An 18,023-nucleotide genomic window follows, 5' to 3' on the forward strand; every position below is an offset into this window, starting at 1 on the left:
TTTGGGGTGCCATTAAAGTTAATGTGCGTGTAAAGGCAGGCATCCCAATACATTTGACAACAGAGTATATATATATCCAGTATGTATTTGTATATATGTGTGTGTATATATATTTATATATATATATATATATATATATATCTATTATACACAATTTTCTGATGCAACTTGTTCTGTAGGAGCTTCCTTAGCTAGGGAAGCTTTATGTGTTGAGGCCTAATTCTGAACGGCGTACACCTACATGTCTTTCACAACTTTCAATTTCGAAAGCACAACCTGCCCATTGCAGGGAGAGTGACACAGTCCTGTAAAAGGAGACTGAGCACAGATAGATTAGACAATTAGATTTCACATTAATATTGTACGATCCCTTCTGCCAATGATGTCACACTGTGTTGATTTATAGGCTCTTCATCAGCAATACTGCGTGTTGACAAGCGTTTGTCGCACCCCTCCCTTGCGCTGTACGTTGTGCCATGCCTTATTTTATACATTATTTATTTAGCCTAATTGATGTGCTCAACTCTGTGTTACTTATACATGAGGAGAAATTCAATTACCAAGGAATAGGAGTGGAAAGAGAATTAGATGGATGTCTACAAAGAGCCCGATCACAACACTACCTCCTGTTTTTGGGTGGATTGGCCCTTTAAAATAGGTAAACAAAGACATATTTAGTACATCATTGCAATTTATATGCACATCTCCCTTTAAAATACAGTACAGATATCTGATACAAAATGTCTGTTAATCTGAAGGCGAGCTCCCAACTTTCTGTTTTCTGACAACTTTGCCCTTTCCTCATCTTTAGGACATAAGGAGGAGTTGTTCTATAGTTCAGTAGGGGAGAACTCAGTGCAGCAGAGGAAGAAGACACAAGTCTTTCAAGTTCAACCAACAGAAAAAATAGATAGATAGATAGATAGATAGATAGATAGATAGATAGATAGATAGATAGATAGATAGATAGATAGATAGATAGATAGATAGATAGGTAGATATATAGAAATCCTTACTAACCCACAAGGCAATAGAATATTCCCCAGATCAACAGTCTCTGGTGTTATTACTCATAATATTTAGAAAAAAAAATTGCCAAATCAGGTAGTTAAATGGCACAGATTCAGAAGTCAAATCCATCCATCTCACATTTAAGGAGGTCTCTGGACTCAGTGGATTACACAGAGTTTACAGTAAAATAAACTGAGACTAATTTCTGGCATCTGCAGTGTTTGCTGAACAAAATGAGGTGTTCACTGTTCTCTTTTTTTTTTTTTAATTTGGAGCTCCGTGGTTCAGTGCTTATCGAACCCCTGTAAAACAAAGAGATGAACCATAAAATCACAACACACAAAAATGCACATGTGGATACAGAGACTGTCAAACCTCCGAAGGGGGCGCTTAGAACCCTGAACCCCCACCAGGGTGCAATGTCCCTGACAGGGACAAGGCACTCCATAGTCTACTTAGGCTGAAGCCAGGAGGACCCCACTGCTTAGGGACTTGCTGAAGTTCGTCATCCAAGTACTTGGTGGGGGGCTCTCCCTCAGATCCTAACCCCTCTGGGTCACAAGAGTCCTGACAGGGCAAGGTACTCCATGGTTTACCTTGGCCAAAGCCAGTTGGACCCCACTTCTTTGGGACCTGCCAAAGCCTGTCCTCCAAGTACTTGATGGGGGGGCTGTCCCGAAGAGAGACCTCCTGGTTGGGGAGTGGAAAAAGACCTGAAGGCCACAGATCCTCCCCTCAACATCAGGGCAGGTCCCGGTAATCTGAACCCTTAGTCTAGGTGCATGAATTTAAAAACAAAAGTACACACTGCTGGCATTTCAGCTGGTGTAAAAATTGCTCTAAGCTGGCAAAAAGGCCCTTTCAAGAAGCAAGTGCAGAAAAGCAAAAAAGGGACATGACCCAGTGCCAATGAAACCCAAAGTGTTCTTCCAACACCCCTGGAATAACGCTCCTAGGGGGCACTTCACTGGGAGCTCCTTGCATCTCTCAGCCCCAGGCCAGACAAATGCAGACCAATTCCTACCAGCAAGGCATTAGTACTTAGGAAGAGCTCTGCCTTCAAACGGGGAAAAGCCTGGAAAACTGATTAATAAAGATACTATCTTTATTTAATCTTAACCAAAAGGCAGAGAAGTGATCACTGCTTGTAGGCTCAGAACTGCTGTTTACTTGATCCGTGGTTCCAAGTGGATCCCTCCCTGCTATTTTCCTTACCAGAGTCACCAACAAAGGCTTGTTTTTGGACATGCGCTCGTGGTTGGACACATTATCAGAAACCTTATAGACAATGGGGGGCTTTAGCATGTTTCCTTGTAATATACTACCATGAAAAATACATTCTACACCATAATCTGGAGGTTGGGAAGAGCAGAAAGAAGACATTTTGACTCTGTCCCTATCTCTGGAGGTCAGGAAAAGGGTGGTGGCTGAAGATTACATTTTTGGATACTGAAATATATTAGGAGAAGTTGTGTTTATGCAATGTAACTCCAGTTCTGGAGAATAGGTGGGATTGTTCCCAGATGAGTCAGTAGCAGCTGGTTTGATGAGCAGTGTCACATTGCTCTGTGTTGCAACAAGAGACGCGAAATCTATTGTCACAATGTTTGCTGGCATGGAAGAACACATGATACAGTGTGTCAAATCATGTTCCATCTGTACTTCCACCTAGCAATATACAGTAGAATGAGTATATAGTCTTATGTAGGATAGGATACGATAAAGGCCAATAAACCTAAAGTATAACTTGGTTCCTATAAAAGAGTAATTCATAAGGTAAAGAACTGAAAATTTCGGGAAAGTTTTGGCCTTGATGAGAGAGCTTTCTTTACACAGAGCTCATTTCCTGCCCAATTTTATATGGCAAACAGGGCTTTACTATATAACAAATGTAAATAAAATGTTTAAAGAATTAAAATACATATATGGGAAAATATAAGCACAGCGTAACTGTTTTGCATAAATGTTAATGTGTTTTAAGTTTAGGATATTTTAGTATAAAAAAAAATCACATTACTATAACATAAAGCAAAACTATGTTAAACGAGAAAAAATAGCAATTAAAGCAAAAACATACCAGAAACAAAAACAACAATAAAACATTAAAGGAGAAGTATGGGGTTTAAAAAACAAACATATATACTCACCTCTATGCTGCAGCTGTCCCCTGCCGGCTCTAAGACTGAGAACTGTGCCATTACATGACCGTTGATTGCTCTGCTCTCGGTCTTTCAGACCAGAGAGCAGTGACTGTCACTCGTTGCTCTTCACTCTGCCCCTCCAGCGCTAACTGGAGTGCCAGGTGGCAAAGGGGGCAGGCGCAGCTGGCTTCAGCTCTCTGCCGAGTGCTGAGAGATGGAGCCAGCTGTCAGTCAGGCAGCTGGGTGAATCCTAACAATACTGTCAACATTGTTCCAGAACCCGGAGCGGCTCTGTGATGTCAGCTGACAGCAGACTTTAGCCTGCTGTCGGCTGATTCTGGGCTAAAGTAAGTGCACTCCTGTGACCCAAAAGAGAAGAATGGTGAAAAACTTTGGCCATACTTCTCTTTTGAAGGATAACTCCACTTTCATGAAAAAAAATAGCAAATAAAACAAAAATAATATAGCATATACAATTGCTACACAAGTAATACTGTAATGTCATGTTACAATATGACGTGTAAAGCAGTGCTGTCTCTTTCTGTAAAATTCAATGTGATATGGCAACCTGAAGACATTATGAACACCATTGGTGTAGAGAACACCTCCAAAATTGGAATTAATCAATCAATCAAAACCAGAAATAAATACAGCAATTAGAATTTTCTATGGGGGTCAATTAAAGCAAACTTTGATGCTATCCCCTTGCGGTCAATCAAAACCAATAATTTACGGCATAATCAAAAGTGGCAAAAATGTACAGAAAGTTATCCCTTTCTAACCCGCTCAAGGCTATCTTCACATTGGGTCCGCGGCCGCATTAAGGGCCAAAGAAGGGGCTAAAGCGCCCTTGCTGTGGCACTTCGGAAGCGATTCCCATTCATTCCAGGGGGTGGTTTGGGAGTGGTGTATACACTGCTCCTAAACCGCCCCAAAGATGCTGCTTGCAGGACTTTTCCTAACGTCCTGCAAGTGCACGGCCCCAGTGTGAAAGCACTCGAGCTTTCACATTCAGGCGGCATGGGAGGCAGTTTTCAGGGACTTTACAGGCACTATTTCTAGTGCTAAAACGCCTGAAAACTGCCTCCAGTGGGAAAGGGGTCAGAGTTAGGTCTTGTTCACACTTGTAGCTGGGACGCAATAAAAATAGGTAGTTGGGCTGTAGTTTTACCAAACGCCTATCTTAACCTCACACAGTGAGCAGAGGGAGTTATACGCATGCCACAGTAGCAGTAAAATGTTTTTCCCGTTGGGTTCAGCGGGTGGTACCTACAGTGAATGCAGCGCAACTGCCCTGCAACCGTGTACAATGTATTTGGTTGCAGCATGGTGGTGCCCGCTTATCAGGGTTAAAGTGGAGTTACACCCAAAAATGAAACTTCGGCTGTCTGGATTCCTCCCCCCCTCCGGTGTCACATTTGGCACCTTTCAGGGGGGAGGGGGGAACTGATACCTGTCTAATACAGGTATTTGTTCCCACTTCCGGCAAAATATCGCCGCAGTATCTGCTGCAATCTACGCCATGTCTGTCCCCTCCTCCGCCCCCCCCTGTCTTCTGGGAGACACACAGGTCTCAGAAGACAGCAGGGACCACTCAAAACGCGCAGCGTGACTCGCGCATGCACAGTAGGAACCAGGCTGTGAAGCCGCAAGGCTTCACTTCCTGATTCCCTTACTTAAGATGCTGACACCTCCACCCCGGAGCCCAGGAACGGGTCAGCTTCAGGGGAGGACATCGCGGGCACCCTCGACAGATAAGAGTCCTTATTTTAAAAGTCAGCAGCTGCAGTATTTGTAGCTGCTGACTGTTATTTTTTTTTTCAGGCGGAACTCTGCTTTAAACTGGTAGTGAGGAGGTAATATATCGCATACCAGTCACCTATGGAGGCAGCAAATCACCTCCCAGCCACCTATATGACTGCAGAAAAGCAATCCACCATGAACCATTTTTTATAGGGGTGGCAAGGGATGCTATTATTGTAAATGAGCCCTTAAATACAGCGTGAAATGGTTAGAGCTTTCTTGAATTGGTATTGCTGTCTGTGCTCCAATCAGGCAGATTTCTCTTAATTTCTTGTCTATTTGACAGAACAGGAAGTGACTGAAAATTTGTACTTACATAGGTCCCCATAAAGCAGCATAATTCTATATTATTCTTCTGCTGCACTTGAATGTTGTCATAGACTGTAGCAGTGCCTTTAAATACATCTGGCACATATCTATTCTGGCTTAAGAAAAATTATTATGGATAATTTCATTTTGCTTACAATTAGGGATTACAGATTCAGCCAAGAGAAGGGATTTGGCTTTTATGTACAATTAAACATTTCCAACTTTGGATTATGTCATCGATATATCTGAAATTCACTTTCAAGAAAAATAGATGCAGATGTGAGAGAGATAAAGACATTTTTAGAGACACCACAGTATCTCTAAAGTGCTCTCCGGGAACATTCCCCAGCTCCAGGAACCCAATATTTAGATTTTAGGGCAGTGGATCCACACTTGCATGACAGATGTAGTCATGATACCCAACCACTACATCGGACCATAAACTAGTCAACATGGTGGATACATTATTAGTGCGTTTACCTTCCAAAGGTGGGGTCCTATGCTCAAGTGCCATCATGGACTCAATGTGTTTGTATGTTCTCTTCATGTGTGTGGGTGTCATTTAGGTGTGCCTGTTTCTTCCCACAATTCATTAATCTTCTGATAAATGAATCTGCCTCTGGCTAAATTGGCACCACTATGTGTGCTTGTGAGTGTGGCAGGGACATTAATATTAAGCAAGGAGATGAATGGTTCAGGTTCACATAAAGCAAAAAAGGTTATCATTGGTAGGAAAAGAACAGTTTTAGTGATAGAGCTGGTTTGCATTTACAATCAGGAACTGTTTCATGGACAACTATATTTGGGGTAAAACTGGAGCTGCTGGCATGCATGTAAGTGGAGGTGGCATTTTAATATATTTTTGGAATCTGATGACGATGACGGTGGTCCATATATAAGGCTTTTAACCCACGAGTCTGTAAAACATCCTTTCTCAACCTTTTTACCCTAGAGGAACACTAGAAAAAATTCTCAGGTCTCCTAAAACCATTGGGTCTTCTAAATTATCCCTTCTAAAGGCAAATCATCGAGGGTCAGTGAGAAAAAAAATACCCCTTACAGTGGAGGCCAGTGGAAAAATGCTTCACTTACAGTGGTAGGCAGAATGCCACCTCTGCAGATAGCTAAAAAAGATTATTGGAGCTGCTGGCTCTGTCAAGTGGTTCTTGTGGAACAAGTGATTATTCCTGGAACCATACAGCATTGTCAAATGGGATGCCAATCAGCCACAGCTCAAGGAAGCCCTAGCAAGCTCTGGAGGAACCCTAGTGAAAAAAGACTGCTGTAAAGCATGACCATCTCTACAAATACCCTTGACCCAGTAATGAGCAAGGTTTCAATGTTGTTCATTGGGTTCAATGGACGCTTCATAAGTCCACCCTGGTATAATGAACCAATGCTGATAATAGGTACATGTGACCATAGTACTTGGTTTTAAAAGTCAGGTCTCCCAACCTGCAGATAAGGTTGTTCTGTGTGGCAGAGTGGTTTACTTTATAGAACTAAATGGACAGAAATACAAATCTTTTGACAAGTAAAACAGATACTCCATTAGTGTATGTAGTCGTTTCCTGGGGTTGAGAATGTTGGACTTTGTTGTGAAAATGTATGCTTGGTTAAGTTTTAAATGTTTTTTTTTCTCCTTTTTTGTAGGTTTTCCCGGTCTGATGAGCTGTCCCGACACCGACGGTCTCACTCTGGGGTCAAGCCTTACCAGTGCGCCGTCTGCGAAAAGAAATTTGCCCGCAGCGACCACCTGTCCAAACACATCAAGGTGCACAGATTTCCAAGGAGCAGCCGCGCCACCCGCTTATCAAACTGAACGCGATAGTATCAGCGACCTGCGTAGAGTTGAAGCCCAAAGCACTTTGTCCATCTCCCCATCGTAACTTATTGTGTGTAATAAAAAAAAAGACCTTTTTTGGTTTCGACTGGACAGTTGTAACTCCACGTTTATTTACCATGGCTGTGAATGGAGCATCCTGGAAGGACCAGGGAATTCATCTGCGTCACATTCTGGAAGTTAACGGTTATATGGGAGGGGGGTATTAAATAACTTGATTCCGTTATTTATTTTTTTCTCCTTTGAAGTCCAATTATTGGGTCAGTAAATGTGTATCTTTTGAAGTATCTTCAGTTCAAATGATCATTTAATAGAACATTATTTAAAACTGGTCACCACTTCAGCTGGCCATTTTGTATAGAATTCACTTGTGGCTCATAAAGTGTCCTCCCAGCAAAGGTGCTAAATATAGAGAAAAATAGCAATACGTGTATATAAAATGTGCATTTTAAAAAAGGCAGGTTTTATAAAAGTTCGATATGCTTGGATATTTTTAATGTGGCATAAAGAAATTATAGGATTATATATAATATCCGCATATGTTATACTGTTTAAAAGCTGCTAATAGGCAGACAACTTGTTGGCTAAACCCACCCGCAAGCCATTTTGTTGGTTTACACCAGCAGCTCTCTTGATTGCTAAGCCCACACACACTATTAAACCATCAGAGACAATCATGTTGATGGCCACTACCAGCATCCACTAAACCCACATGCTCAAGAAAACAAAGGAGGCCATGTTGTTGGTTACTACAAAGCAGCCATATTGCTAGCTAGCTAAGCTTACACCATGAAGTGAACAGAGACAGCCATGTTGTCGGTTACTACCAGCAGCCATCGTGTTGGCTGGACCCACACTATCAATAAAACAGAGACAGCTATATTGTTGGTTACTTCTAGGCACCATTTTGTTGGCTGAACCTACACTCTTGATAAAACAGAGCAAGTTATGTTGATGGTTCCTACTATGTAACCATCTTGCTTGCTAGCTAAGCCTACACTCTCAAGTAAACCGAAACAGTCATGCTTTTGGTTACTACCAAGCATCATCTTGCTAAGCCCACATTCTCAAGCAAACAAAGGCTGCCATGTTGTTGGTTGATACCAGTTGGCTGAACCTAGACTCTCAAAACAGAGGATGGCATGTCGATTGTTAGTATTAGGCAGCCATATTGCTAGCTAGCTATCGTGTTGGCTGAACCCACACTATCAAGAAAACAGCCATGTTGCTGGTTACTACTAGGCACCATCTTGTTTGCTGAACCTACACTCTTGTGAAAACAGAGCAAGCCATGTTGATCGTTCCTACTATGCAATCATCTTGCTAGCTAACTAAGCCTACACTCTCAAGTGAACAGAGGCAGCCATGTTGTTGATTTCCACCATCACCTATTTTGTTGGTTAAACTCATACTCTTCAGCCAGCAAAGGCAGCTATGCTGTTGCTTTCTTCCATCACCCATCTTTTTGGCTAAACCCTTACACACAAGCAATGGCAACCATGTTGATAGTCACTACAAGGCTGCCATTTTGCTAACTGAATACACACTCATCAAACATCAGGGAGTGTATATAAGTATAGAGAATATATCTAGAGATGTACTGCAGGGCAATTGTACAAAAATTGAGGCAAATTTGGAAGCTGTCCATGGCAACTGGTCAAGACATTGGTAACTCATGATTGCCATTGGCATCTTCTCCATTCTTGCCAAAGTTTTTGTACATCAGCCCTAATGAATGGTAACACAAGAAAGACATCTCCCATTGACTGTCTTTCAATATAGGATTCTTGGAGAAACAAACTGACAATTTTTGTACTTCTAACAAAGATTTATCATTAACTTGGTCAACATATAGGCCAAATAAGTCTTCACTAAAACACGAGGGTTTTTCTTAAAGATGGAAATATAAAGAGCAGTAATCCTGTTGCAGCCAATCATATATTTTTTTTTTTTTTTTACCAAAGGCATTTCACTGGAAGAAAAAAACCTCATTGGTTGGTTTGCCTCAAAAAGTTGGTCTATCCTAAATTATGATATAAAACGATAAATATTGCCCCATCTCTTGATTTTATTTATTTCCACATAGCTACAACTTCTGTTTTTCGTCTTTGAGCCTTTCTGTGGAACTTTTACATTTCTCAGTAAATAAAAATAATCCCCCCTCCCCAAAATAAGGATGTAGAAAAAGTAGACATCACACCGTGACATTATGGCTGAATGGAGACCTTCTTAGGAACAGAAACCACACCAGTATTTATTAGTCCTAGCAAAAATCACTTTTATAAATGATATTAAATGACTGCTATGTACTATAATACTTTTTTGCACATTTTGGCCTATATTCTTTTCTTGTGAACAAAGAATGTATCACCGTATCGGATGTTATAAATTCTTTGCAAGGTCTCAATATGCCAAAACACATCCTTCGCATCCTAAACCAGTCGGACGTTTTATGAGGGATCTGCTGTGCTCTTCTGATGGGTAAACCAGGTCCATGTTAGCTGGAAAATAATACACTTTTCACAAATAATTTGCCACTGTTATCTCAAAGCATGAAGAAAAAAAAATTAGCTATTTTTAATCCTGTATTAAAAAAAAGCAAATAAGAAAACAAAAAGGAATTTAAAAAAAATACTAGATTTTAACTTTTCACTGCAAGGCTAATAAAAAATACTGATACTTTATAGACATCGAAAATATGCACAAACCTAGGAGGATCCTTTATTTTCATTACCTAGAAATCCTTGCCTTTCAGTAATAAACAAATAATTAGATAGTACATCTTAATAATATTTATAAAAATATTAATAAAACAAATAATGCAAAACAATACATTTACAAATGTAGAATCATCGGTGGCTGAGTTATACGCCACAACAATTAAAAAAATTATATACAGAATGTATTCCAATATTGCCATTTTGTTTAGTTTTTTTCTTTTACTTGTTACTAAGCTGTGATTGCCTGGGGTTCTGTTTTAAAAAAAAAAAAGCCTTCCTTCTTATAATATACATTATATCAAATACTGCAGATTTTTGGCCTTTTTTTATTAAAAAAAATCTGTGCGTTTATGATTGTGTTTTAGTTACAGTACAACAGTATCCTCATTAAATCTATTTTTTTATTGCAAGTGCGGTGTTTCGTTTTCTACCAAAAACAATGCGTATGAACTATTTTGTATCCAATATGCTTCACCCCTCCAGTGCCTCACTGATGACCACTGAACAAAATATCGCCAGGAAAATTGTATCTTTTTCCCATATGTGGGAAAAGAAAATAATTTTTTTTTTTGCGTTTGTGTCCTGAGGTTGAAATATTGCTGTTAATTATTTTGAAGACATATTCTGCCTTAATAGAAGACAATGGAAATCAGAGAAAAAATATTTATTTTCTGTATACCGGGCAAAAAAAAAAACAAACAAAAAAAACAAAAAAAAAAATTTCTGTAAGCTGTCTTAAACTGTTTAGTTGCTGGATTTTTCTGAATAGTGCTGCTTTTGTGATATATATATAGGTCTCTCTGGCTTCAAAGGGGTTAATCATCCGTGCATTCCTTATCAATGTAGATGTATGTGTGTATCAGACAATCTTGTATCAAAGGCAGGTTCGCAACGGTTGTTCATTGGCGCCAACGAAAGTTAAAAATGGACTCTTATCATTGATGGTCAAAGTAGCGAGCCCTACATGTTCTCCAGAAAAGAAAACAATGTGTCCGAGCCATTTTTGGGTCAATATCCAAAATGGCCACCACAAACAAAATGGCCGCTTCTACCAAGGGCAGCTGAATGATCCCTTCGGACAGCTCAGATATCAAAACTATAAATGCAGGGAGCATGGAACCAGATCAATTATCACTTTAAATGCTCCTATGTATCAAGTTTTTGGGGGTTTGGGGTTGACAGGGATCCCCGCCATCTTCCTTTCTTATCAGTCTGCCTATGAACAAGACGTTTACTCCTCCTCTTATGAATGTATGTAAATACTGTATATATATATATATATATCTATATATATAGAAAGCTCCATATAAAAAAATGCCTTTAATAATGTATCAGAATTTTATGTAAATTAATTCAAAAGTTAAAATATCTCTATGATGCCATGTACATAAAATAATACTGTATTTTTCTTCTATGGTCCTCATAAAAAAGTATATTTACTTTGACAATAAACTGAAAAAAATAATTTGTTTACTTGTTTTTATTAGTTTATTTTTTAATTGGGTTTGTGAATATATATACAAATATTTATTTATTTATTTTTATTAGGTTTGTGAATATAGTATATGTATATATAAGCTTAAGATTCTTGCTCGTGAACACTTCTCTTATTTGATCCCCTATGGCAGGGGTAGGCAACCTCGGCCCTCCAGCTGTGGTGAAACTACAAATCCCATCATGCCTGTGCCTCTAGGAGTCATGCCTGTGATTGTCGGGGTCTTGCAATGTCTCATGGGACTTGTAGTTTCACCACAGCTGGAGGGCCGAGGCTACCTACCCCTGACCTATGGTCTGCTAAATATACAGTGCCTTGAAAAAAGTATTCATACCCCTTGAATTTTTCCACATATTGTCATGTTGGGATTTTATGTGATAGACCAACACAAAGTGGCACATAATTGTGAAGTGGAAGGAAAATGATAAACAGTTTTCAACATTTTTAAAAAAATAAATATGTGAAAAGTGTGGCGTACATTTGTATTCAGCCCCTCGGAGTCAATACTTTTAAGAACCACCTTTCACTGCAATTACAATTGCAAGTCTTTTTGGCGATGTCTATACTAGCTTTGGTCTCCAGAATGCAGACAGCAAAAAAAATAAAAAATAATGAAAAAAAAAAAATTGAAAAAACAAATGTTGCCAATAGATACACTTTAACAGCTACATAAATGTTATTGTCAGATCTTTTACAAATTTTAACTTTTTCATAGGTCTTTAAAAAAACGTTTAGATTTCCCATTACAAAGCTGACTTTCTCTTCTGTAATCTTATAAGAAGCACTGTTGGCGGTTCTCTGTAAGCATCCTCAGATCTGAAATAGCAGTTGAAAAAAAAAACAGGCAGAACAACATATAAGTACAGTATCTCACCAAAATAAGTACACCCCTCACATTTTTGTAAATATTTTATTATATCTTTTCATGTGACAACACTGAAGAAATGACACCTTGCTACAATGTAAAGTAGTGAGTGTACAGCTTGTATAACAGTGTAAATTTGCTGCCCCCTCAAAATAACTCAACACACAGCCATTAGTGTCTAAACCGCTGGCAACAAAAGTGAGTACACCCCTAAGTGAAAATGTCCAAATTGTGCCCAATTAGCCATTTTCCCTCCCCGATGTCATGTGACTCATGAGTCTGAGGTGTGGATGGGGAGCAGGTGTGTTAAATTTGGTGTTATCGCTCATACTGGTCACTGGAAGTTCAACATGGCATCTCGTGGAAAAGAACTCTCTGAGGATCTGAAAAAAAAGAATTGTTGCTATACATAAAGATGGCCTAGGCTATAAGAAGATTGCCAAGACCCTGAAACTGAGCTTCAGCACGGTGGCCAAGACCATACAGCTGTTTAACAGGACAGGTTCCACTCAGAACAGGCCTCGCCATGGTCAACCAAAGAAAATGAGTGCACGTGCTCAGCGTCATATCCAGAGGTTGTCTTTGGGAAATTGGCATATGATTGCTGCCAGCATTGCTGCAGAGGTTGAAGGGGTGGGGGGTCAGCCTGTCAGTGCTCAGACCATACACCGCACCAAGGGCGTTGCTAGGTCTACAAAAGATCTGGGGCTAGAGTCCATAGCAGCGAAGTAAAGAAAGTCATATGCTTGGACGGGCATACACATGTATATAATATACATGTGTGTGTGTGTATATATATAAAATATTGTTACATATGTGACTGCAGATCCCTCTTACATCAGGGTCCCCAGGGAGCCCCCCTTACATAAGGGTCCCCAGAGAGCCCCTTGCTTACATTAGGGCCCCTAGAGAGCCTTCCCCTTACATCAGGGTCCTCAGAGACCCCCAGGGCTCAGGGCTCAGGAGTGCTCTACATAAAGAATGCAGGGCTCAGGAGTGCGCTTCATAAAGAATGCAGGTCTCAGGAGTGCGCTACATAAAGAATGCAGGGCTCAGCTGTGCCCATCTATGCAGCCTCACCAGTGCCCAGCAATGCAGCCTCACCAGTGCCCAGGAATGCAGCCTCACCTGTGCCCACATCTCAGCCTCACCAGTGCCCAGCAATGCAGCCTCACCTGTGCTCAGGGATGCAGCCTCACCTGTGCCCAGGAATGCAGCCTCACCAGTGCCCAGCAATGCAGCCTCACCAGTGCCCATTAATGCAGCCTCACCAGTGCCCAGGAATGAAGCCTCACCTGTGCTCAGGAATGCAGCCTCACCTGTGACCAGGAATGCAGCTTCATCTGTGCCCAGGAATTCAGCCTCACCTGTGCCCAGGAATGTAGCCTCCCCTATGCCCAGGAATGCAGCCTCTCCTGTGCCCACATCTCAGCCTCACCTGTGCTCCAGAATGCAGCCTCACCAGTGCCCAGCAATGCAGCCTCACCAGTGCCCAGTAATGCAGCCTCACCTGTGTCTAGGAATGCAGCCTCACCAGTGCCCACATCGCCCTCACCTGTGTCGGGGATCAGAGAGGAGAGGAAGAGGAGAGCTGGTTGGATCATCACACAGGCCGGCGTCTCCCGCTGTATAAGCTTTAGTTTGAATAACCGAGTGCCACCATCACATAAGTCCTGTCTCCTGGATCGGCTCCCACCTATAATAGGCAGCACACGTCCATTGGACAAGTGTGCTGTCTGTCAAAGGAGCCATACCAGGAATCAGGACTTTGTGACGGCGGGCGCCCGGTGATTCAAATTAAAGCTGACACAGCAGGAGAAGCGGGCCACCCCCCCCCCTCTGCCTCAGCACCCGCCCTGCTCACCCTAGAAAATCAAGGGTTGTAGGCCCCAGATTCGGGGCTATAGCCCCAGAAGCCACCCCCTAGCAACGCCACTGCGTCGCACACTGCGTCACACACTGCGTCAAACTGGTTGCATGGCTGTCATCCCAGAAGGAAGCCTCTTCTAAAGATGATGCACAAGAAAGCCTGTAAACAGTTTGCTGAAGACAAGCAGACTATGGACATGGATTACTGAAACCATGTCCTGTGGTCTGATGAGACCAAGATAAACTTATTTGGTTCAGATGGTGTCAATCGTGTGTGGCGGCAACCAGGTGAGGAGTACAAAGACAAGTGTGTCTTGCCTACAGTCAAGCATGGTGGTGGGAGTGTTATGGTCTGGGGCAGCATGAGTGCTGCCGGCATCGGGGAGTAACAGTTCATTGATGGAACCATGAATGCCAACATGTACTCTGACTTACTGAAGCAGAGCATGATCCCCTCCCTTCCTAAACTGGGCCACAGGGCAGTATTCCAACATGATAACGGTCCCAAACACACGTACAAGACGACCACTGCCTTGTTAAAGAAGCTGAGGGTAAAGATGATGGACTGGCTAAGCATGTCTCCAGACCTAAACCCTATTGAGCATCTGTGGGGCAAATTCTCAAATGGAAGGTGGAAGAGCGCAAGATCTCTAACATCCACCAGCTCCGTGATGTCATCATGGAGGAGTGTAAGAGGACTCCAGTGGAAACCTGTGAAGCTTTGGTGAACTCCATGCCCAAGAGGGTGAAGGCAATTCTGGAAAATAATGGTGGCCACACAAAATATTGACACTTTGGGCCCAATTTGGACATTTTCACTTAGGGGTGTACTCACTTTTGTTGCCAGCAGTTTAGACATTAATGGCTGTGCGTTGAGTTATTTTGAGGGGACAGCAAATTCGCACTGTTAGGCCTCTTTCACATGGACGATCTGTATGTCCGTTTTTCATCCTTCCGTTTTCGGATGAAAAACGGACATACATTCATCCCTATGGAGCGTCGGATGTCAGCGGTGACATGTCCGCTGACATCCGACCCCGCTCCGATCCGAAAAGTGTAACGGAGGAAAAACCTACTTTTCCATCCGTTTTCGGATCGGATCGGGTGACGACGGACACTACGGTCCGTCGTCATCCGATCCCCCCATAGGGGAGAGCGGCGCTCTGACAGGTCCGTCGCTGCACAGTGTGCAGCGATGGACCTGTCATCTTCCTGCTCAACGGGGATCGGCGGAGCGATCCCCGCTGAGCCAGCGGATGTTCACGGGGCGGATCATCACTGATCCGCCCCGTGAGAAAGAGGCCTAATACAAGCTGTACACTCACTACTTTAAATTGTAGCAAAGTGTCATTTCCTCAGTGTTGTCACATGAAGATATAATAAAATATTTACAAAAATGTGAGGGGTGTACTCACTTTTGTGAGATACTGTAAAATCCAGTGTGTTATTATCAGCACACTCACAGTCCAAAGCTCCCAGCTTTGAGCAAATCCACTAAATATGCCACATTCCTTGTTCTTTTATTTATTCTTATATTTCAAAACATGTCGGTGGTGCATGCGCGGCTCTTCAAGATGGTGGATATGTGAACTCAGGACTCCTGCACAGCTTTATCGGCACACAATTGCCATGGGGGTAAGTCCTACAGACCCCTAAAGCCTCCTAGCACCCCATGGTAAAAATAGGGGATCAGAGACCCTACTATCGAACCCTGCAAGGGCTGCAGCCTGTAGTCACCATGGACCGTTACCTGACTAGGCCTCAATCCCTAGTCTCAATTACACAAGGAGACCCAGGGGAATATGTTAGCACCCTGATGGCGGATGAAAACTCTCAGCAAGCCCTTCCCCCACAGCACCCCCCACCCTTCCAGTCCATTTTAACCCCTGAACTGCTAGATGTCAAGCTCCAGGCACTAGTACAACAGCTCACAAGGGGAATAGCCCAGGAGGTGGGGAGGATTTCTAGGGAACTCAGAGGGGAGATTGACCAGCTTGGTGAGCGCACAGCTACATTGGAAACTAAGTTTGATGAGACATTACAATATGTTCAGGCCCCGGAAGAGGAAAATGCCTCTCTTAAAAACCCTGTTTCCCTGCTACAGCTTCTCCAAGAAGACCTGGAAAACAGGGAGAGACGACAAAGTTTCAAGATTTGCGGGGTTTCAGAGAATGTGGCTGACAATAACATCAGACCGTACCTATTAGGCCTGTTAAACCACCTTGCTCCTGACATTGTGGACATAGATTGGCGCCTTGACCGGGCCCACAGGTCTCTGGCCCCTAAGCCTCCTGCAGGTGCCAGACCACAAGATATAGTGGTTCGGTTCCACTATTATGAGAGCAAAGATGCGCTGACCCTGGCTACCAGCAACCATTCCCATATAGATTATAAAGGGGACAGAATACAAATTTTTAGCAACCTCTCTCCAATCACCCTGGCCAAAAGGCGCTCACTGCGACCTATCACTTTTCACCTTCAACTACACAAGATTCCTTACTTCTGGGGCTTTCCGTTCTGTCTTAGTGCAACAAAAGATGGCGCTCAACATACCCTCCATGATCTGCAAGAAGGGGATTCCTTTGTCAAAAACCTGGGCTTACCACTATTACCAGCCAATGCCTACTACCCCCTGACTTACTCCAGCTCCATCTACGATCTGGACCCCAGTGGGAGGAAGACGATTGAAGGCTTACTCCTCAGCACCCTTAACGACCTAGGCAACCTACCTGATCTCCTAAAAGTCGTCTTTCAGGAGGTTTTTTCCCTTAGGATCAGAGATCCCCACAACCCCCTCTCATTGGTTTGATCTACTTCAACTCAGCTCATTACAAGAGATAGAGGGCTAATTGTTTCTTTCTTTTTTACCCTCTCTTTTCATCGAGGTGCTTCGGACTGTTTTTGTTAGAATCTTTGATTCTCTATGTAAGATTTTTATGGAGTCTTCTGTCTGTTAATACTACTAATGGAGTCACCCGTTGGAGACAGCCTTGCTCCCTCAAATGTCCTCTGGCTGTGGCCGAGGATTCCTGAGTTTCTGCTGCGACTCAGGCCTACACTTATTGTTTGGACTTCCCTTTTCTAGTATCTTTTACAGTACAATATAGAATATTGTTTAATATAAGGCTATTAACCTACACCCACACTGTTGGGATACTACTTGTTTCACTGAATGTACACTGGCTAAATTTCTTGGTATGGCTCTGAAGTTGTTGTCATATAATGTGAAAGGTCTGAACTCCATCAAAAAACGGTGTCTGGCTTTGAGGGAGTTCAGGGCCAGGGATGTGATCCTGATCCAGGAAACCCACTTCAGCGCTGGAGGTTCCTTTAACTACTTCAATACAGGGCACTTTCGCACCTTCCTGCCCAGATCAATTTTCAGCTTTCAGTGCTGCCACTTTTTAAATGACAATTGCGTGGTCATGCTACACTGTACTCAAAATAAATTTTTATCATTTTGTTCCCACAAATAGACCTTTCTTTTGGTGGTATTTGATCACCTCTGCGTTTTTTATTTTTTGCTAAATGAATAAAAAAAGACCGAATTGTTTTTTTTTTTTTTTTCTTTGTTTTTGTTATAAAATTTTGTAAATAAGTAAGTTTTCTCCTTCACTGATGGGCACTGATAAGCTGCACTGATGGGCACTGATAAAGCGGCACTAATGAGATGGCACCGATGATGTGGCACTAATGGGCACTGATAGGTGGCACTGATATGCTGCACTGATGGACACTGAAAGGCTGCACTGATGGGTACTTATGGGTGGCACTGACAGACGGCACTGCTGGGCACTGATAGGTGGCACTGATTGGCACTAAAAGGCGGCATTGATGGGCACTGATGGCTGGCATTGGCACTGGATTTCACTGATAGGCATCACTGGCACTGGCAGGCATTTTTCAATGGCACTGATTGGCAGCTGCCTAGGCACTGATTGGCATTTCCCTGGTGGTCTAGGGTGGC

General features: G+C 42.4%; 1 protein-coding gene across 3 annotated transcripts in view; it reads left to right on the plus strand.

Moving 5' to 3' along the window:
- KLF15 (KLF transcription factor 15) overlaps positions 1-11,292 on the plus strand; it is a 53,123-nt gene extending 41,831 nt beyond the window's left edge. For all 3 annotated transcript variants that reach the window (XM_073591946.1, XM_073591945.1, XM_073591944.1), the window contains one exon: positions 6,918-11,292. In XM_073591946.1, the coding sequence (XP_073448047.1) occupies positions 6,918-7,086 (169 nt within the window). In that variant the 3' untranslated portion in view covers positions 7,087-11,292. The remainder of the gene's footprint in view (positions 1-6,917) is intronic.
- The last annotated feature ends 6,731 nt before the right edge of the window (positions 11,293-18,023 follow it).

The sequence above is a fragment of the Aquarana catesbeiana genome, linkage group LG07 (genome assembly GCF_042186555.1).
Source record: "Aquarana catesbeiana isolate 2022-GZ linkage group LG07, ASM4218655v1, whole genome shotgun sequence".
In the NCBI taxonomy this organism is placed as follows: Eukaryota; Metazoa; Chordata; class Amphibia; order Anura; family Ranidae; genus Aquarana; species Aquarana catesbeiana.